General features: G+C 34.2%; 1 protein-coding gene across 1 annotated transcript in view; it reads left to right on the top strand.

Moving 5' to 3' along the window:
* PTPRM (protein tyrosine phosphatase receptor type M) overlaps positions 1 to 23,212 on the top strand; it is a 1,055,867-nt gene that overhangs the window by 677,910 nt on the left and 354,745 nt on the right. Inside the window, exon 14 of the mRNA XM_044666801.1 lies at positions 22,715 to 22,847. Within this exon, the coding sequence (XP_044522736.1) occupies positions 22,715 to 22,847 (133 nt within the window). The remainder of the gene's footprint in view (positions 1 to 22,714; positions 22,848 to 23,212) is intronic.

A 23,212-nucleotide genomic window follows, 5' to 3' on the forward strand; every position in this document is an offset into this window, starting at 1 on the left:
GAAGAAACTGAAAGCTTGTGATCTGCATCTATGGAGAGAGTAGTTGTACCAAAGACAAAGAAGAAACCAGAGTGGATAATGTATTTAAATTGAAAGTTCTACTCACTTTAATAGAATTAAGGAGAAATTTATAGTGTTGAGATTTTAATTAGAAACAAAGATTTTGAATGAAAAAATACTTAGGTTCTTCAGTTGTAAACTTGTAATTATATCTGTCTCACCTTCAAATAGAAACTTATTGTACCTATGCTATATTATAACCTCAACTGAAGATTATATGCATAACAATGTCTCATTTGCAAAGAAAAGTAAGGGTCTCTCTGCTGTTTCACCTGTCATGCTGAAAAACTGTCTCTTTTGTTATATGGCAATTTTAAAAACCACAGTACCAGGTATGTTCCTAGGTCAAGGACACAAGGCACTTGGCTGTCCCAGAAGTAATCTCCAGATGTATCTCACTATGGGATGAGAATTATATCTCACCCAGTCATGAGAGTCATGTATTTTCATATTATCCTACTCGAGCAGCAGATCCAAATCCTTCTCTTCATCCTCCCCAGTTCTCAGAACCATACACTTGAGATGAGTGCTTTGAACTCATTTTCCCACTTCTTATCTTAGTATACCTACATGATTCCTACTTGTGCTCTAGTTCCCCACATATAAGCAATTGTTTTAAAAGGACAGAGTCCATTATTCTTGTGGAATTATGATGAAAGAACCAGTTTTCCCAGTGACATTATTTTCTGCCATAAACTTTGGACAGCCCACCTGCTAAGCAGAGTGTGGTATTTTTTGTGTCTTTGATAGTTTTGATGCAATTATTTGACCCTATGAGAGTAAAAGAAGCCTTCAGGCCCTGAAGTAGCATCTTTAAAATTCTGCCACATTAAAAACATGTTACTTTTAGTGCATTTTCATTGATGTTATTATTATTTTGCTAACTGGGTAATTAGTCAGTAGCCATTTTTACTCTTCCGTAGTACTTTTTAAATTTTTTTTTTAATTTAAGTTAGAATCCTACAATTCTGCCAGGGATCTTTAAAAGACATCCAGCCTAGGTTTCTTTGACTGGGTACTAGAGATGTTGAATGGTAAATATTAGAAAAAGAGACAACCTCAAAGCTTCTTTCTCCTGGTCTTACATTCTTCTTATTTTTGTTTTGTACATTTGTATCAGTTGTGTCCAACTCTTAGGATTTTCTGAGCAAAGATACCAGAGTAATTTGCCATTTCCTTCTCCAGCTCATTTTACATATGAGGCAATGGAGGGAAATAGGGCTATATGACTTGCCCAGAGTCACACAGCTAGTATGTTTCTGAGGTCAAATTTGAACTCAGGTCTTCTTGACTCTTGACTAAGCACTCTATCCAATGCTTCACATATCTATGCATCTATATTCCTCCATAATATGCTGCCTCCTTTACTATATGACCATCACTTGCTACAGCAGTTTCCAGTGTCTTTTGTGGGAGCGACGGTCCAGTATTTCTCTGAACCACTATCCTAGTCGGCTGTGGATTTTTAACTGCACAGCCATCAGCTTTCACTATTAGTCAAATAACCTCTTCCTACTTTGCTAGTAGCAGTTAATTTTGAGACCCACGAGGATGAAAGAGAAGTAATTACGCTGCAGTTTCCTGATTCAGAACCTAGCAGTCAATCTAAGATGCTACTAATTGAAGTTAAAGGAAAGTAGATAGACTTAGTCTGGAATGAGTTATTGGGAGATGCATGTAATATGTAAGGCATTAGTCTTCCACACTTCCACATAATATTTCCCCCAACACACACACACACACACACACACACACACACACACGTACACCTTGACTGCCATATATGTCCCAAGGACGTATAAACGCAACATTAACCTAGAGTGACCCAGTCTCCCCTGCCCCCCTCCCCCATTCCCCTAACTCAGGGGTCAGCAACGTTTGGCTCTCAAGCCATATCTGGCTCTTTTGAGGGCCAGATATGGCTCTTTCTGCAGGAGCCATAAAGTCAATTTTTTTTTCAGGTGCTGTTACAGGAGCGGCACTGTGAGCACTGTACGGCTCTCACGAAATTACATTTTAAAAAATGTGGTGTTTATGGCTCTCACAGCCAAAAAGGTTGCCAACCCCTGCCCTAACTGATTTCATTTTCCATTTGTATGTCTTTTGGATGGAAACAGTGTTAGTATAATCTAAGCTATTATCTTGCCACTGGCAATGATGGACCTGATGATAATGATAAAAAGAAGAGATTGAGTTTAAAAAAAAATAGTTTGCTTTCTATGAAGCAGTCATTCCCCAAAGCATTGTACTGGAGATTATGTGCCTGCCAGTAGCCGGTTGTGCTGAATGAAACCTGCAACTGACTCAATTGTACTGTCCCTTTGGTTCCTTTTGTTCTTCTGTGCCCTTGCTTAAACATGGCCTGACTCTCTGTTTGACAGAGCCTCAGCAATGCACCTTCTCTAGAGAGAACATGAAAACATACTGCAATAAAATACAATCAAAATGGATTGCAAATCTCCTCATGTAATAACTTTTCTTAGACTCTAGGGCCTGACATTAGAAAATACAGACTAAGAGAGGTTTGGATGAGGGGAGGAGAGACCCTACTTAAAAAAAGAACTTAGCTGCAAGTCTATCTTACCTTGTGATTTTCATTTGGAAGAGTAAATTACTTTCTCCTAGAAATAGCCATCGAAAATAAGGTTGATATCCTCCATGGAATTAATAAATGTTATATGCTCAGCACCCCTACTGTGATCTCTGATGTGTTTTTCATTTCCTAATAGTAAATTCTCAAGCAATACATCTTAATAATATAATTTTTCTAGTTTGCAACCAGGGACCATAACTGATATGCTCATGATGCCAAATTTTTATCCAGAACTTCAGGTTTTGTCATTCAAATGATTAGTTTTATGTGTACTGTCGAGATAATGTGCTATATTTGTGTACTCTCCCCCCCAGGAGGACCAGTGTCTGAGGAGTCAGGAGATCTAAATTCAAATCCCAGCTAAGTTATTTAACTTCTGAATTTCTGTGTCCTCATCTATAATATCAGGGAACTGGACTAGATGCTCAAAAATACCCCTACAGCTTTGATGTTTTATGAATCTTTGATTATATAATATAGTTTTGACCGGTTTATCACTTCTTGTTTCATGCACTTTTTTTAATGTTTTAACTACCATTATTCTACTTTTAGTTATCAAAGCACATGCCTTTTCAGTTTGATTTCTTATAAGTATTGGTTTCTATCTGGGTATTACAAATCTACTCTCTTATTTTACTGAGTGGAAAAGAATATAGGAAGTACCTCTATGACTGAAATATAAGATCAATTTAAAAATAATAGCCATTAGAAGTTTTCAGCATAAAGTTATTTCCCAACAAATCCAAAGCCAAAATACTGAAAATCAGTAGTAAGGTTTAAGTATCAAATAAAAGACTTTCACTAGAAATGTTGGATGATTTAAAGATTTATCTAATAAGCTAAATGTCATGAAAAATGGTTTATGTCTACTTAATCACTGTTTAATGATTTAATTTTCACCATTTTGTTATTGAATGATTAAACCTTTTTTGCTTCCCTGATGTATCTAGTTAACTTTCATATCATTGACATGGCCTTCACTACTTTTGAGCACTGAGGTTATAACTTTTAGCCACCCTTTGCTGGTCTCTCCTTTGCATTATGTTTTATTACTGCTTTAAGATTTTGGTCATTGAGTATGCTGGCCAGGCCTTCTAACTGGCATGTGTTTTCTAGAAAGTCCTTTTTGTTTTCCTGGCATCTTCTAGCATCCTCAGTAGGACTACTATTGACAAAATCCTCTCTTTGGTCAAATTAGTGATTTGTGTGCTAGAGGTTAGGTTAGGAATGACAGTTTGCCAAATTAAGTCTGTTTGTAAGCTGAAACAAGTTCCTTTCATCTTGCCCCACTTCACCTGAAATATCTTTATTAAAGACTATAGTCTTTATTCATTTGTAGGTCAAGAAAAAAATTGTCACCTAATGACAAGTTAGGTGCCTAATTTTTATACACTGCATATATCACCTATTAATAGACTTCTGCTTATTGCTTTTCCATTTTTGTAGTGACAAAAACTTGTATATGTTTATATAATCTTTGATAATTCAGGGCCTCGCCAAGCCATGATTCACCATAAAAGTAGGATTTTAGCAGAGATATAGATTGTACCCTTAAAAGTTATTAACAGGAGATGAAAAGATGAAGCTAGAATTGAGAGGCAATAGAAAAATGCATTGGATAAGGCCAACTATCTTGCATTGGAGATAGACTTTACTTCTACTAAGGAAACTGAGCTGGAGAATGAAGATAGAACAAAATAATTAATATGGAATTATTTGACAGTCAGCTGAAATGAGCTGGTAATAGAATATTTAGCTTCAATCAGTGAGTTTACTTGCCCTGGACTGAACAAGCCGTACTTCAGGTTACTAAAATAATTTACAGAAGAGATTGTTAAAATTCTATCAATGATATTTAAGCAATCTTAATGGATGGAAAGCTTGAATAGAGTTGGGCAAACATCCAGATCTTCACAAAAAAGAGATAGATGATATTTTAAATTATAATGCCAGGAACTTGACTTTATGTCTAGGTGATATGAAAAGACATAGGGATTATAGAAGACTGTGCCCAGCATAAGTCAACATTGGAATGTATTGATCAAGATATAATGATTTCTAAGGTTTCTTTACTAAATCACAGTTCCCAAATCAAGGCCATGCACTTCAATGGCTGGGACCTTGATATTGGATGAGTTGGAACACCAGCCACAGGCATTAGAAAGATGAGGAAAATTAAGCTGAACATCACAGAATAACTAGACCCAAGGAAACTAGTAAGCCCAGAGGATTCAATAGTATCTACCCTTACTCATTTATGTTCCTAATTACCCTAATTTCAAATTTTCCATATTCTAAGCATGAAAGTTCCTAGCCTAACTCTTGTGCATAGACTAGCATGTATCAACTTCTATTTTTTAATTATTGAACTAAAAATTATATTCTCACTTCAGGTCTTGTTAATGATATTTGAATTGACCAGCATCTGGTTTCTAACATGTACTCTTTATGCTTTGTTTACTTGGTTGATAATTGATTAAAACCTGCATTGTTAGTAAGGAATTCAGACTCTGGGCTTTAACAATCTGAATGTTTACCTTGTTGAAGTCAGGACATGTAATAGCTATCTTCAGATCCAAAGGGTTGACATATGGAACAGTATTGTTCTACTTGTCCTGCAAAGACAGAATTAGAGCTAATAGGATAGAAATTAAGGAAAGGCAAATCATAGAATTTAAAAATAAAATTAATCAATCAATCAGTAAAAAGGCCTTCAAACCATTTGAGCTGATTAGAAATTCATTTGGGCTACCTTGGTAATCAGTGAATTTTCCCCATCACTGATAATCTTTAAGATTTTTATTAATGGGAAATCATGCATTGAAGTAAGTCTTTAATTTGGTCATCTTTAAGGCAAGTTCAAACATTATAGGTTTGTACACTTTATTGTAAAGGAAAGGAAAAGTATTGACTGGAGGAAAAATAAAGGATATTGTGAGGATTTATGGAAGGATCATGCTAGGAAATAAAAGAAGGTTAAAAGTAGAAATATTAGAATGTGGGATTCACATTCAATTTAGTAAAGATGGTATAGCTTGTAAATGGAAAGACACAATGGAACAAAGAAATAGAAAATCTCAGTCTAGCTGAGCTATAACAATCACCAATTGTATGACCATTAGACATTTTACAGAAGTTTTCTGTGCCTCATGTTTCCATCTACAAAACGAGCATGAATAATAGTGTGATATGATGGAAAGTGGATGTGGAGTCAGAAGAGAAATGATTTTGAACTCACTTCTATTGCTTAACCCATGGTTATAGGCAAGCTATTTGATTTTTAAGATCCTCTCTGTCCTCATGTGGAAAATAGGTATGATAATACCTCTATCTCATTAGGTTGGTGTAAGCACCAAGTAAAATAAGTAGAGTGCTTTGTAAACCCTCAGTGTCCACTGTTATTATTATTGTTGTTGTTATTTTTTTCTTCCATAACTAGCTCACAGGGATCTTACTATGGCAAACAAAGGAATAGCTCAGAAGATCTCAGAAGAAAGATCCTAAATAAATTGAATGAAATATATCAAAAACAAATCAGAAATTTTCTGAAATATTCAATTGCTTCTTATAAATGAAAAAGCTATGAGAAACATAAATTTTCTATAGAAAGAAGTAGGAGAAAGTTTAATAATACAAATATAACATATATTCTTAATTCTTACTAACTACTCATCCCAACAATTGGAGATGCTTGAAACTAATACCTAAAAACCAATTTTAATAATTTATTGTTGTGGTTATTGTTATTATTATTAATAAAGTACTCATAACTTTTGAGAGGAATACTCTTTTTTTAAAAAGACCCTTACCTTCTTCTGTCTTATAATCAATACTTAGTATTAGTTCCAAGGCAGAAGAGTGGTAAGGACTAGGCAATTGGGGTTAAGTGTATTGCCCAGGGTCACACAAGTAGGAATTGTCTGAAGCCAGATTTGAACCTAGGACCTCCTATCTAGACCTGACTTTCTATCCAAATGAGCTACCTATCTGCCACAGGAGGAATACCCTTAAAGAACCCCAGGCCAGAGATTTTATAAGTCACATCTGTATATAAGAGACTCTTGTTCTCTTGTTTTGATGGCAAGAAAAGTTTTAATAAAAGTTATTTTCTGCTTTAATTTAAATCTATTTAATCTTCTACCTAAAGAAGACATGGCCATGCATTCTTTGTGTGATCAATCAATGAGTAATAGTAATTAATTGATTACTCTAAACTACTACTTTCTCGATGTGTTGGGCTCTAAAATATAATGACAAAAAAGAAACAATCCCTATTCTCAAGCAGCTTACATTATCAATGTCAAGTCATCCTTTATCCCTTGCTTCTGTAGATTAAACATCATAATCTCTTTAATCTTGTCAGAGCACCGATTTTTCTACCCTTCTCATTATATCCATTCCTATTCTATGAGCTCAGCTCAGTTTCTCTGAATTTGGTTACGAATATAAGTGTTCATTACATCGTTTGTTAGAAATAATACTGCAGTAACATTCTAATTCATATAATATATAGTAAAAGGATTCTTCACACACCATTAAAATATCTTAAAATCTAATTGGCTTTACCCCTACAAACAATGCTGATTTGCCAACTAATAATCAGTTTGACTTCAGTATTTTTTTCACTGTATTTGTCCCTTCTGCCTCATGCAGATGCTACTTGACAAAATTTTGTGAAGTTTAAATGGGATAATTTAAATAAAATAATTTGTAAACCTTACTCGTATATGTGTATATATGTACTCTGGGTGTGTGTATAAAAACAGATATGTACGTTGGAAGAGAGAAACAGCATGAAAGAGAAATATAGAAACAAAGATACAAAAACAGAGAAAGATAGAAAGTGAGATACAAAAACAAATAGAAAGAAATATAGAAATAGACAGAGAAATATAGAGCTACAGAGGCAGAGAGGAAGAGACAGGCACCACAGCATGAATAGAGAACTGACCTTCAAACCAGGAAGATGTGGGTTCAAGTCCTGCCTCTGACATATATCAGCTATGATTCTTGGGCAAGTCATATAATCTCTCAATGCCTTAGGCAATCTCCCTATGACTGTAAGTTACAGAGAAGTTCCTGATCTTCCTTGGTACAAAGGAACTCATCTAGGAGTTCTTTCTATCAGTGAAATCGAAGCTGTACTCTTTAACCCTCAAGCAAGTGTTATGTAAATGTTAGTCACAGTTATTATTCCTAGAAAAGATAATCAAAAAATCAGTATCTCCAGATTCACATGACTGTTTTCTTGTCAGAGCCAGCTGGTGGGAAAGTGGTTAGAGCGCTTGCTCTGAAGTCAGAAAAACCTCAGTTCAAATCCAGACAGACAATTTCTAGCTGTGTGACTGAGCAAGTCATTTAACTACTGTTTGTTTCATTTTACCCAACTGTGAAAAGGAGGTAATTTCATAGAACTTACCTTCAGTATTGTTGTGAGGATCATATGAGATAATATTTGTATGAAAAGAAAAAAGAAGGAAAGAAAGGAAAAAAGAAATAAAGGATAACATTTAACACAATACCTAGTACTTAGTAGGTGCTATCTAAATCTTTATTCCTTTCCTCTTTCTGATCTCCCATCTCTCCATATTTTCATTAAACTATGCTATATGCACAGCAATGGCAACCTTGATGAAAGTATAAGGAGGCTGCAGGCAGGTTTTTACAAAGCTTATGTAATAGCCGACTACATTTTCATAGATACAAAATTAGCTAAAAATTGTGAAAAATACCAGAAGTTTGGAAAATGCCTATCTGCTTCTTGTTTATTGACTATAAAAAGGCATTTGATTTAACAAAATGTCCTTTGAAAGCTATCCCTCTTCAACATCTTATATGTACATATGCCAAAAGACAGCACAATTACTTCAGATCATTCTACGTATTTGTGTGCCTCCAGAGGGAGGAATTTGATCTCAGTGAAACTTGCAGCCAGCAATGAAATGCATATTCAGCCTTTCCTCCCCTCACTCAAAAAGAATTTTAAAAACCACACCAAATTATGATCTCCTTGGCACACACTCATTACTAATGATTCATAAGTAAACAGGTTGTGGGTACAAAGAAGCTAATATGGTATTGTAGTCATAATGAATAAAATACATTCAGTTATTGATAACTAGTTGTGCCATAGGGGAAATTTTCTTAGGGTTACATACTCAACTTCTCACTCTCTCTCAGCCCAGCCATTCACTTATTTAATAAATCTTGGCTCTTCTGCCTGCACAACATCTGTTGCATTCATCCCACTTCTTTACATCTGTAAAGCCATCACTCTCATTCAGGTCTTCTTAGACCTAAAGTCTTCCCACTAGTCTCGGTTTCACCTATCTCTTCCCACTTCAGTCCATTTCCCACACAGTTGCCAGAGTCAGTTTAATGGTGTTAGATATGACCATTTCACATTCCCCTACACTTAATAAACTCAAGTCACTGCTTGATATTAAAGCTCTTCACAACCTGATTCCAGTCTCACCTGTTAGGGGAATCAGAGCCCTAGTATTTAGAATACATTAGTTCTTTCCATATACACTACAGTCAAATGGCCTTTTTATTGTTTCTCATACATGAAACTTCCATTTTCCTCCTCTGAACCTTTGCATGGGCTGCTATCCCTTCTACCTGGAATGTGCTCTTTCTTCACTTCTGTGTTTTAGAATATTTAGGGGGGTTTTCCCCAGACAAATTTCAAGCACCACTTTTTACACAAAGCCTTTCTTGACCTCCTCCACTTAATTAGTGTCTTCTCCCTAAAATCACCTTATATCTATTTTGGGTACTTGTTTTGGTATGTGTCATCTCTCCTGGCTTAACTACAAGTTTCTCATGCTCTGATTCTTTTTCCTGTTTTGTCTTTGTATCTTCATTCTCACCACACTGCTTGAGATATAACAGGTCTTAAAAAGTATCTTTGCCAAGAAAACTCCAGTCAGATCATGAAGAGTCAACAACTGAATAACATGAAAGTATATTAGTAGGTCAAATAATTAAATGGTTTCTCTCCCAAACTACATACTCAGCTAATTAACAACTTTGTATCTTAACAGAGGTCATTAATTAATAATTAACTCAAGGGACTAACTCATTTGAGAATTTCTGGATCCTTTTGAAATTTGTACTGAAAATATTGGGAGGGTGAAGACATTCTTAAAATCAAAGATGTTTGCAACTGGTGGGCCAATCTTAGTTTTCTGCTAAGCATCTATTATAAATGGTAGATGCATGCTAATTTATATGATTATATTAATGACTTACCCAGGATCACACAATGGGTTAATGGATGAGTCCAATGTAGACTCCATTACTTTCCAAATTTCTACATCATCATATGAAATCCATTGAATTCTGTGCCACTCAACTTTTATAGAAACAAGTTCTGTGCTAGAAAAAAAAACCAGACATGGCATTTAGATATATCATGTTTTGTTATTGGTTAGAATATTATTACATGTTTTACAAATGTTTATTTGGGATGATTTCCTCATTTGTTATAATGGTGATAGAAAATAAAGTAGCTCTCATTTCTATAGTGTATTTAAACCTTACAAGCCATTTTCCTCAAAAATAAGCATTTGAAACAGTAAACACGTCTTGTCTTATCCCATTTTTATGGATGAGAAATCAAGCGCAGCAAACTAATTAACTTGCCTGTGGTCATGTATTTAATATTCAACAGAACTAGAATTCAAATTCAGAGCTCTTGATTTCATTCCAAAATGAATACCCTTTCCATCATACAATGCTACTGCCTAAAATATTAAGTTGGCCGTAGATTCCAAATATAAAATGAATTATGAAAATTTCTCACATCAGTAAAAGTTAAAATCAAAAAAATTTAGTCATCATATCTGACAATTAAATGCTTTATTTCTAAACAACTGACTACTAATGAGTTTGTGATTAAAATGTCAATAATTTTTTTTATGAATTCACTTTCAGCTTTTGCTAAACACTTAAAAGAATTGTAAACCCTTATCTTCTGTCTTAGAAATAATGTTATGTATTGGTTCCAGGGCAGAAGAGTGGAAAGGGGTAGGCTATGGGGTCTAAGTGACTTACCCGGGGTCACACAGCTAGGAAGTCTCTAAGGCCAGATTTGAATCCAGGACCTCTCAACTCTAAGCCTGGTTCTCAATCCACTGAGCTATCTAGCTGCTCCCACTTTGCTAAACTCTTTAGAAAGACCATATCTTTATAAAATATATCTGGCAAATATCAACTAAAACAGACTTTAATTTTTTAGTGGGGCAGGAATTTAAATTTTTCTTTCTTTAAAAATATTGTGTCAAATCTTTCATAATACAAATTTCATAATACAAATTATTTTTAATTGCTACATAGAGAAGAAAAATATCTGATTTGCATTGAAACGGAGTGTTTTGTGCCAAGAAAGGGTCAGTGTAGATGACATACATTAGTAAGAATGTATAGAAAAAAATATTTCTTTTATAATGGCTCTGGTAGTGATATAATGTTTAATGATTGCATAGCATAGCTAGAACTAGAAAACATTCAGTAAGTGCATTTCCAGGCATTTTGCTAAATTCTGAGGAAATAAATAAAACCAAGTAAGACAGTCTCTGCCCTCTGGGAGTTTACATTATAATGAAGGAAAACAACATATAATGAAGAGATTTTAGGAAACAGAGATGGGTATTTGGTGAAATGGTCTGAAGGTGGTATATAATTGAGGTGATGATCTAGGTCCAGATTATAGGAACCCAAGATAGTACCAGGGGTAAAGTATAAATTTCTAGTAGGGAGGAAATAGGGATGAAGGCCAGAGTAAATGAAATTTTAGAAGAATATCAATTTTTATGGGCAATTGTAGTGGTAGAATGTTCTAGGTCCTATTATTTAATGCTTACATTTTAATTATTTTAGTTTCCCATTGCTTTGTTTAAAATTGTCTTTCCTCTTTAAGACCCATCTTTTTTTGAGACTAAAGCTATTATAAAATCATAATAATAGCTAGATGGTGCAGTGAAAAAAGTGCCAGACCTTGCTAGAATCAGGAAAATCTGAGTTCAAATGGTACCTCAGACAGTTACTAGCTATGTGACCCTGGGTAAGTCACTTAAAGCTGTTTTCCTTAATTCCATGAGCTGGAGAAGGAAATGGCAGACCACTCCAGGATCTTTGCCAAGAAAACTCTAAATGGAATCAAGAAGTATCAGACAGGACTGAACAACAACAGGAATAGATAGTGACTCTTGTCTGTTTTCCTTTCACTGTCTTAGTCTTCTGTACATGCAACTTAGAGAGAAGAGTTTAGGTAAAGAGGGGAGTTAGATTGGAAGTGTTTGGTTGTATATGTTTCAGAAGTCGGGAGCTCAGGGGCATATGCTTAAGATTTTTGTCTGTTGTATATTTTAGAGCTGTTTTTGTTTGTTTTTTAAATAGCTCATCTTTTTGATAGTTAACAGCACAACATAGCAAATGAGACCCAACCCATAGTCAGGAAAACCTGGGTCCAAGTCCAGCCCAAGACCCATACTAGCTGTCCAAGCATGAGCAAGCCTCTTTTAAGATTCCAGTCAAATCTGAGATGTAAGATTATTTTAAATTAATGTTCTTAATCCTAAGAGGGAGATTCCACACTAGGAGCTCCCCTGTTCCAATGAAATCACAGATACAAACCAAAAAAAAAAAAAAACCAAAACAAAACACCCAGACAAACAATAAGCATTATTCCACCTCAACAAGAAAAAACAGGAAACCTGTATAATAATAACAGCTCAGATTTCATGACACTTCAAAGTTTAGAGTGCCTCGAGACAAGTAATGCAAGTGTTACATTATGCCATTTTTACTGATGAAGAAATGGAAGCTTAAAGAGGTTAATGACTTGACCTGTTACTAAATGGCAGGACCAGTACTATTTCCCACCATACTCCGGATTCTAAGACCTTTGCTCTTTCCAAGAAGATGGGAGAAACACATTTTAGTTATAGGAACATTTATAGTTCCTGAAAACATAGGAGAACAGAGAGAGAGGGAAAAAGAAAGGGAAAAAGGGATAGGAAGGCAGACGTTTTGTAAAAGAAAAATTTTATCTACATTGGAGAACCTTTTTTAAAGAATATCGACTGACCAAAAAAAAAACTTAAAGAGAGTTGATGGGCTGTGGATGTAATGATTAATCAAATATTCTGCTGAGTAAACTAAAGTACGTTACTTTGTAGTAACATCTTTGTGACTTTCATGTAAAAGAGAATCTATTGGAATGAGTTATCATAGCTTCCTTTTGCCCTCTTGCCCAAGAATAGCATTTCTGCCAGCATTTCTGGCTTTTTGATTTCAGAGAAGCTGTTGTGGAAAGCGTCTTGGCCTTGATCAGACTTTTTCAGATCCATTCCCACCTCTGACATTGCCTAGCTGAGTAAGCTAACATATAGGCAGGTTATTTAACCTTTTAATACCTTGGTTCCTCATTTGTAAAATGACTCACATGTGTAAAATGAGTCCTTCACAGAGTTATTCAGGAAGAAAGCGTTTTATAAACTTTAGTATTTTATAAACATACATAAATATATTCATTATCTTTCATCTTAGAACCAATACTTTGTATTGGTCCCAAAGCAGAAGAGTTGTAAGAGCTCAGTAATAGGGGTTAAGTGATTTGCCCAGAGTCACACAGCTAAGAAGTATCTGAAGTCAAATTTGAACCCAGGATCTCTAGACTCTAGGCCTGGCTCTCAATCCATTGAACCACCTGGCTACCCCCTTTTAGTGTTATATGAAAACAATATTAATGATATCCAAAATAACATCCTATTTTGTATTAACTTTGTGACAATTCCTCTACAGTGTGCATAAATATCTTCTCAGTTGTTACAAGGTGAAAACATAAACATTCCACCTCAGCAACATATATCAACTCAGTACAGGGCCAACATTTTGTTTTCTGTTTTTAAATCTCATACCATTGTTTTATGAATGCAGAACCACTCACTATTCTAAGAGCAATCTGAATTCATATCTTATTTGTTATTTGTAGCCTGATTATATGCTTATATTTTGAATTTCTCACTCTTCCCTTGACTATCTTTAATTTTCCACTGCAGTGCATATAGAACATGTTCAGCTTTTGCAAGTAATAATAAGAAACATAATTTTTCATATAAAACTGAAATTATAGATGATTTGATACATCCACCTTCCCTGAGACATTAATTTACTTTTTTATTCTTTGTTCTTATTTTCCTACCTTTTACTGCTCTCATTTATTGATGTAGCTGACACAATGTGGATAAGATAGTATATCAAACCCTTATCTCTTGCCAGATAGATACTAAAGCTTCTAGGAAATTATTAGTAGCATTATGACCCTGATGAAATAATTTCATTTTTCTATTTGCATATCCATAGTCATAAGCAAGAAGTAAAAGAAAGAAACAATTTCTTTGATGATAAGAAGTTCCCAACTGAATTAGTATTTTCTGTGTAGTACCTCATCAATAAATGTATCACTGATGATGTCTAGAAGCAATTTTTTCTCCTTTGGTGTTGGTAGAAGGGGAGGTGATATGGGAAGTATTTTTTAAAATCTCTTTAAAATTAAATTGAAATCATTAAGGTCAAAGTTTACTTTCTTCCAAATCTGCTTTTGAACTTTTTATCTGAGTGCTTCACTATTGCCCTAACACTTACTATAGGCAATATACTATGGTGGAAATAGCACTGAATTCCCAGTAAAGAAAAATCTCTTCTCTGATACAATGTGGCCATAAAGAAGTCACGTTTTCATCTCTGAAACATATAAAATAATGTCTATAGTACCTACATACCAGTGCTATGGTGACAGTCAAATGAAATAAGTTATATTTAAAGAATATAAATATTAGCTATTGTTGTTAATAATGCTGGTGATGATAATAACAAGAATAACACAATAAACTTCCTTGAAAAGCAAATATTAGTCTTAATTTTTTCATTACTTTCCTCAAACCACTAACATAGCAAGTTAAATCAAGTTGAATTATTATTACCTTTTAACACAGCAGGACAGTCTTCCCTTTCCATTTATATGTGTTAATATTCTGAATGAAATGTGATATATTTTAATTAATCGTGTTTTTTCACATTCTTCTTCCCTCTTGACTCAGAATAGTCCTTGGTACCTACCATCCCATCTCTTTTAAAATTTTGTTCCTATTATTCTTTTTATCACTATCTTGTTTCCAGCTTGTTCTTTTTAACTAGTCTTGGTCACTTTTTCTCCCCAAGGGAAGAGTGTAGTGTGTAATGAGCACATAGACCCTTCTATATATTGTGAAAAAAGGATAAAATGTAAGTTGAACTAAAGAAAAAGAAAGGAGAGTGCACAGGTTGAAGAGAACTCTACCTATCCTACACTGCAGAACCCAAAATTGCTCATAGCATGTGATTAGGATAATCTAGTGTTTTTGTTCTTTTACGACTTCTGCTATGCTAGGTTGAACAAATGTGATTCATAAGTCTCACTTAGGATAAAACTAAACTTTTTACAACTTCTCATAAAATTTCACATTCTTGTTAATCAATTTTAAGAAAGTATTTAGTAAATATTTACTGTGTTCAATGCTTGGGATATGAAGGGAAAAAAAGCACTATCAGTCCCTCACATCAATGAGTGACAAAGGTGATTTCTGTGGTAGACTTGTAAAGGAGCTAGGTTTGAGGGGAGCATAGCTCACAGTATGACACATAGCTGGAGGAGAGCAGAGCTAGAGGGGAGCAGAGCTCTTGGGTCACTCTCCTCCCCCTCTCCACATGCACCTCTCATCACTCGCTCCTCTGCCCAGCAGTCCAGTGGGAGTGCTTCCTCCCTCCCCTCTCTGGGGTGAGGAGGGAACTGGGGGGGCAAAGTGGGATGAGTTGGAAATCAGTCTCAGGGGAGGTTGGCACAGCACTCAGTCAGGGAGAGCGGGGCAAGCACTCTAAAAGGTTTTCCATCATTGTTCTATACTATCTCATCTAGCTGCTCTAGTTTGACACTCCCAGAAGCTTCCTTCTATCCCCAGCTGTTGTCTTGATGGTTCTTCATTTGCCCTACCACAAAAAAAAAAAAAGTAAGCTTCCTTTCCACTGTCTTTTTGATTCATCTTTATGAATTAAATAAATTTATCTCTAGCTATTGGTATCATTGAATACCATACCTTCTTGTTTAACATTATTCTTTTATCTTCTGAAGAAATTTCAATGGTCAATTGAATAATCAAAATTGTAGTCAAGACTTCATGTTTTGGTGTTCAAGAAGGTCCAGCACCTCTAGTATGAGGGTTTGCCAAGACTTTTTCAGGGCTGCATATCCACCTTTTGAGTCTTCCTGCCACTCAACTCTCTCCTGTGGGTCCAGGAAGCTATAGCATGCCCAGCAGCAATACTCAAACCAGGTTGAGGATAACTGATGAGTCAAAAATTCATCGGTGTCTATCCCAATCATGTAAAAACATCCCTTTGTGAAATAGGAAGATGAGAACAAGCAGGACCATGGAATGCTTAGAGTTTGGTCAGATGTGAAAGCAGCCAAGGTCATACATACACTGCATTCCATGCCATCATCACCAGTTGTCCTGAGTTTTTACCTGCCACTGGACTTTGATGACTCTAAAGAGAGAATGAAGCTGATAACTCTGTGCAACTCCACCTCACTTAAATCCAATTTATATGCAAGTCAAGATAGCATCCCATGATGATACTAGTCTTTTTCAAAGATGAAACAAAAGCCCAAGGCTTTAAAGGGTGTTCCATATCTGGTTTGTTGATTTTTTAAAAAACAAATAAAGAAAATATTGAACCCAAACAGGTTTTCTGCCTAGTTGAAAACCAACAATTGTTATATTGGATCTCCATTCCTTTGCTCCAAGATTTTGTTTTCCCACTAGACACCATGTTAGAGATCCTCTCTAATAAAGCTTGAATGTACTCCAACCTGTTCTGTTTTTCTTGATCACATGGTGGTCTTGGTCACAATCCCACATAACAGGAAAATGACTAAGACAGCATAATTATTGGGAGTTAATGCTCATAATAATTGGGTGCTTCTATGTTCTGCTCCTTAATTTCATGAGTTTCCTTTGCTGGATTCCTCTGCAATACTTTTTCAGCTTATCACTATTGAATGAGTTTGCGCAAATCTAAATTATACCCATCACAACAATGCACACATTTAGCTTTACTCTTTAAAAATACACATACAAATTCAGCTTTTTTAGTAATCCCCAACCAGAAAACTCATAAGAAAGTTATGCCTTTCCAAATATAACTATAATTTGTGCCAAGAGGAATAATAAGATTTGATGCCATTAGAAATCTGAGAGGAAAGTTCATAAAACAGAGAAGAAATGTTTTTAAAACTTATACCAAGTAGTGATTTATAAAATTTTACTATTAAAAACATGGAGGAGGGTAAAAAAACTTTTAAAAATGTGTCCAGTCAAATCATCCTCGATCTCCAAACATACCTTGTCAGTGTCTCATTGATGCTTTATAATTATAGCTATATGTATGTTTAAAGCAATTTTCTAATAAATAAACAAAAAACACCTATGTTAAGGAATAAAGGAAATGGAAAATCATAGCTCTTAGAGTTCTTCAATATGAATATAGACTTCTGGAACAGATGAACCAATTTTTTCTAGAAAACAAAATGAAGAAAAGGGTAACAATAAGTTTGACCCCAAGACTCATATTTCCCTAGCAAGACCTCCATACAGCTTGGAAGGCCCAATGTGGACAGTATTTCTGTTCAAGATGGAAACCATTGTTTTTGGTCTTTATTCTTTCTTTGTCTTGTAGAATGAGAAAGCCTCAAGGCTAACTCAAAGCAAACAAAGATTTTTGGTAAAAAATTATAGAATTCTTCATATTTTGTGGGCTTATATAGTAACCTTACAAACTATTAAAATCTTTGAATCTACCAAATTTTATGTTTTGAGATTATTATAATTTTCATCTGAATATGTAGAATGGTATAGGATTATGCAAAAAAAAAAGTAGAGGGTGGCAGTTTATTTCATACCTACATTTGGATATGTGTTAATAGTTCTAAAAAGCAATCTAAAAGTCTAAAATCCAGACATCTGAACTAGTCTCATAATGTAGATAAAAAACACTTGAATCTGGTACATAGCAGCACCATTACAGAATAGTTGGAAATAAAATGTTCATTAGCAACATTGTCCCACAGCCATATCTAGTTTAGTTCGTTGTTTTCTTTAATGCCACCCCATTTTACATGATTGCCATCCTATCCACCATGCATTAGTACTAGTCAGAGATAAAACATTTCATTTTCTTGACCTATAATGTAAAATGAATGAATAGCAGAGTTCAAATAATGACGATAGTTGGATCATGTAGATAGCATAACAATTTCATTTTCCTCCTCTTAAGAATTGCAGAAGTTGGCTAAGATTTTAGCCCAAAAGGGGGGAAAAAATCTAAGTGGACATTCTACATGTTATAAGTAGGATGCATAAAGAGACAAATAGTTTATAAAATGAAAAATATTGAAATTCAGAATAATCCATTTTTCAGTTATTAACTTAAAACATTTATCATAGCAATGATAAGCATAAATACAAGAGAAAAAATCATTAAAAATTTCACTGGTGACTTGTAGAGAAAACTTATTTAGAGAATTAGAAGTCTGATACCACCAGTAAGGAAGAATGATAGGCCATGGATTAGCACTTAATAATAGCAAAAACAATCTTGTTTTAAGAGAATGGATACTAAAGAATCACAAAATTTCATAATTGGAAGCAACCTTAATGAGAGCTTAATACCTTGCCCCAAGATTAATCTTATTAGTTGTGGAATGCTATCCTAGGGATTGACTGTCCCAGTGGTGAGTGAGTAAGTGAATGATAAATCACCTAATGTTCTACATCCAGCCAGCTCCAGACCATGTATACACATCCCATTCAGCCATTTCCTAGGAACTCAGGACCACCCTACGCAGCTTAATATCTGTTCTTTTATCAAAGTATAACATCATTCTCTCACCACTCTGAGGACAGTAATCAAACCAATATGATTGGAAAGGCTATAATAATCTATTCCCCAAATATTTCCACCCATATTGTCTGTGATTTTACTCATTAAACACCTTTCCTGGCCTGAAGTCTCCTTTATATGAGTTGAATCTTGCTATTGGAATATGCTCCTTGAAGGAAGTAACTGTCAAACTTTTGTATTTATATTATCAGTGCCTAGCATTTTGCGGATGCTTAATAAATTCTATTTTATTTCTTCATACATTCGTTCTTGGTCACCCTCCTTGTATGCTCTTCATCTTATCAATACTTTTCATAATACACTATACTCATAAGAGAACATACTTAATATGTGAGCTGACTAAATCAGAATACAAGAAGACTCACTTTTTAATTGTTTTTTTGATGACTATCACCCCTTTATTTTTAAGTGCTTTATGTTATATTTATAGTTAAATATTTTGACATATATTGAGGTGGTAGTCCACTGCAATCCTTACATTTTTTCAGATGAGCTGCTACTTACCAACATATCCCCTAATTTATACTTATTAACTACCTAAAAATATGCAATAAAACTATTTTTAGCAAACTGGTCAAATTTAAGGCAAGATATATTATGTTCTTAAAAATGATTGATTTCTTGGGGGCACCAATGTAGGCTATTTAATGGAAAATTGTAAAGAACTACCTTAAAAGTATAAAAAAATAAATGTTACAAGATTACAAAAATAAGCATGGCCCTAAGGAAGAGATAGGAAAAGACAGTAAGGAATCCATGGCTACGAATCATCACATAATGTCAGATATTTTTTTAATCATTGTATTGCTTGATTTTGCTCATTTGTTTTCTCTTCTTTTTTATTTGTCCTATAACAATAGAGTAAATTTTTAGTGTTTTAATATTAACAAAAATATAATGTTAATATATTTAGTATTCAAAGCATTTTAATATACATATTTCATTAAATCTTCATAACAGTCTCATTTCATTTTATGATGCTATGGGTATTAGTTATCCAGTGTCATATTTTGATCTGGTTAAAAAGCTAGTGGATGATATTTTAGAAACTTTTCCAGGAATAAATCTGTTTAACTGAAAAAGAAGTCAGTGATACCAAATCACATGGTAGAAATAATTTTTGAATTCTAAATCATTTCTGTAATACTGAGACATGTAAATACTTTACAGGAAAAAATGAGTTTATTAAAGTTTCCAAGTTTTATTTCTATCTGTGGAGTGCTTAGAGGTTAGTCAGACATTGAAGAAACCAAGGTCATCCATTGAATCCCAGACCATTACCAGTAAAAACTTTTGACACTGAACTCTGGAAGAGAGAATGAGACTTGGTACAACTCTGCCTCACTTAAATGCAATTCATGTAGATGTCAAGACATCACCCATAATATCATTTTCAAAAATGAAGAATCAAACAAGAGCAACTAATTAAGTACAACTAAGTTGTATAGAGAATAGAATGCTGGGCCTGGAATTAAGAAGACTCATCTTCATGATTTCAAATCTGGCCTCAGTTCAAATCTGGTTCCACTAGCTGTGTGACATTGAGCAGGTTACTTACCCTATTTGCCTCAGTTTCCTGATCATATAATGAACTGAAGAAGGAAATGGCAAACCATTCCAGTGTCCTTGTGAAGAAAACACTAGATGAGGTCACGTAGAGACAGACAGAAATGAAAACAAATGAATAACAACAAAGTTTATTCCTTGAACTCAATATAAGAATTTACTTTGATCACAAATGAATTTCATCTTAATTGATTCTATCTGATATTCTAGCCCATCCAGAAGTTTTTGCTGTCACCTGATATATCAACTGTCCCTTCCAGATTGGTGTCATCTGAAAATTTATAGCACAGGGCCAAACATAAATTTCTAGTGTAATTAACTAGAGGCCAGATTCCAAATTTTCGGATGAGAAAAAAAAATTGAACATTGGAAATACTAATGTTAGCTTTATGAATTTAAAATGGTTCATTCTTGATATTTAAAACATTTTAATTTTAAAAAATATTCCATGTCTTTTATCCATTTAGGCAACAATATACTATAGTGGAAAAATGCTATATTAAGAATCAAATATTAGGTTCAAATGCTCCCTCTGCTAGTTGCTATATCTGTGAACTTTGGCAATTCACTTAGCTTCCTTTACTCTGTTTTCCTAGAGTGATTAAACTGAATGAAACCTCTTCTATCTTTAAATATTTGAAACTATGATTTTTTGCCACAAAAATTACTGTATTTTAATGACATCACTGAAGAACTGAAAAATTTGATTCCTTTTTAGGATCAAAAAATAAAAGAAAGATATCACTGTGCAGTTAGTTTCTAGAAATTACATGTCAGATCCTATTTGGACCAAAATCACAATTAATAAAAATATTTCTGTATCCACTGATTTTAATATTCGTTGAAATTAATAGCTATAATAAAATCTGACCTTTATAGATATTTAGAAGTAAATATAAAACAAGAAGGGAGATTCAGGTGGCACAATGAGCCTAGAGTCAGGAAGATTTATCTTCTTGAGTTCAAATCTGGCCCAAGACATTTACTAGCTATGTGATTCTGGGCAAGTCACTGAACCATGTTTGCCTCAGTTTACCCATCTAAAATGAGCTGAAGAAGGAAATTTTGGCAAACCAAAATCTATTATCTTTGTCAAGAAAACCTCAAATGCAATTACAGAGTTGGGGTTGACATAGAAATGTTGAATGCAAATGAAAAGAACAACAATAAAACTATATACTGGCTTAGTCAGTAAACAAAACATCTATAATTTAACCATTTGAATGTGATATCTGTAATGATGAATTCCTAGTGGAAATAGATAATATCTTTTTATGAAATCCTATTCATGCCAATTGAAATAACTGTTTTAAGGAATTTTCATCTATAATTTAAAAAAAGAATAGATGAGTTATTCTTTGGTTCACACTTTCTAGGTGATAAAAAACTAAACGTGAAGAAAAAATATGGAGGAATACTAGTACAGAAGAGATAAAAAATACTGTTAAATTAAATTTTAAATACATTCCCCACCTCCACAAAAAAAATAAGAAAAAAGAGGCATACTGTGAGAAAATTTAGAAATAAATCTCTATTTCTAAATGCATTTATCTACCTTGTAAAGGTAATATGGGATCTCAAATGATGAATGCTGTCACATTTTGATTAAAAAGGAAGAAGTCCTCAAAAGAGGGAGGAAGGAGATTTGGTTTAGTGAATTGAACATTGCATCCCTAACATTTTTCATCCTGAACTCATTTAGTGGAGGAAATGGATATTTCATCAGACATGGATTTGACGTTCCATCACATTATGCGGTAAACAGTACAAATGATGTTATAGGAATAGGGAAGCTGGAAAAGCTAAGACAGTAGCTGCTGTAAGGCACTGGTTATCTCATTTAAACAGATATTAAATGTGGGTGCCAGTAATGTGATCATCAGCTGCTTCCCACTTTGTGAATAAATTGCTTAGAAGGAGTCTTTTGCCTACCAGATGTGACCTAGATTTAGATTTCCAAAAGCAGGGGGGGAAAGTCTATTGTGTGAAAAAACAATTGCTGGTAAAATGCATGGTAAATGAGCTTATCTCACTTTTCCAGGTGTTTGCGCTAATATGTTCTGGAATTACTGCTTCATTTATGAAAAATAATTGAGGAAAATGTTCCAGCAAATCAAATTTGGATAAAGGCTTAGGATAGCTATTGTGTTGTTAGCAAGTTTTTAAAAGGCAGGACAAGCAGGGAGCTAACAGAGATAATAAAAATATAGAAAAGTGTATTTGAGAAGAGTCTTTTGTAAAAGGGTCAAGCGTGGGTGTACTATCCAACTTATATTATGGTTTAGCAAAATATTGAAGAACAATATGGACAATTATACTCTTTTCAGTGCATATGAAAGCTGTTTAAAAAACTCAAAGCTATGCTGTCTGCCAGCTCTGATAAGTCTTATTCCTATGTTAAATTCAGCAAAATAATTTTTTAAAGTAACATCTTTATTCTCACTCCATGTTCATATTCTTTGCTTTTTTTTTATTTCTTTGAATCTTTAGGAGCTGCCACTCCAAAACCAGCCCCAGAGCCAGAAAAACAAACCGACCACACGGTTAAGATCGCTGGAGTCATTGCGGGCATTTTGCTGTTCGTTATTATATTTCTGGGTGTTGTACTGGTAATGAAGAAAAGGTGAGCTTCAAACAAATACTAACTACATAGTTATACGTCATTGTTTTCCATGAAGTCTTAATATGGGCAAAAATATTCAGATCCCAGATTGGTGTTTAACCCAGGCTATGAAAATGTTATGGGAGAAGTTCCCCCCCCAACCCCCCACCCCATGACTGTGATTTCTATCTTCTTTATCCTGGAGGATGTTTATAAATATTTGATAAAAGATATCCTAGAGCAAATTGTTGTAATTTTGTATGGATTATCCATGCTCTATCATACTCAAATAATACAAGAACCATGAAAATCCTATGAAAATCATGCCCTCCTTTATCAAGTGGCTTCATTGAAATAAGATAGGCTTTAAAGTAGCAGTGAGTCAG

This window comes from Gracilinanus agilis, chromosome 1 (assembly GCF_016433145.1).
Source record: "Gracilinanus agilis isolate LMUSP501 chromosome 1, AgileGrace, whole genome shotgun sequence".
Lineage (NCBI taxonomy): Eukaryota > Metazoa > Chordata > Mammalia > Didelphimorphia > Didelphidae > Gracilinanus > Gracilinanus agilis.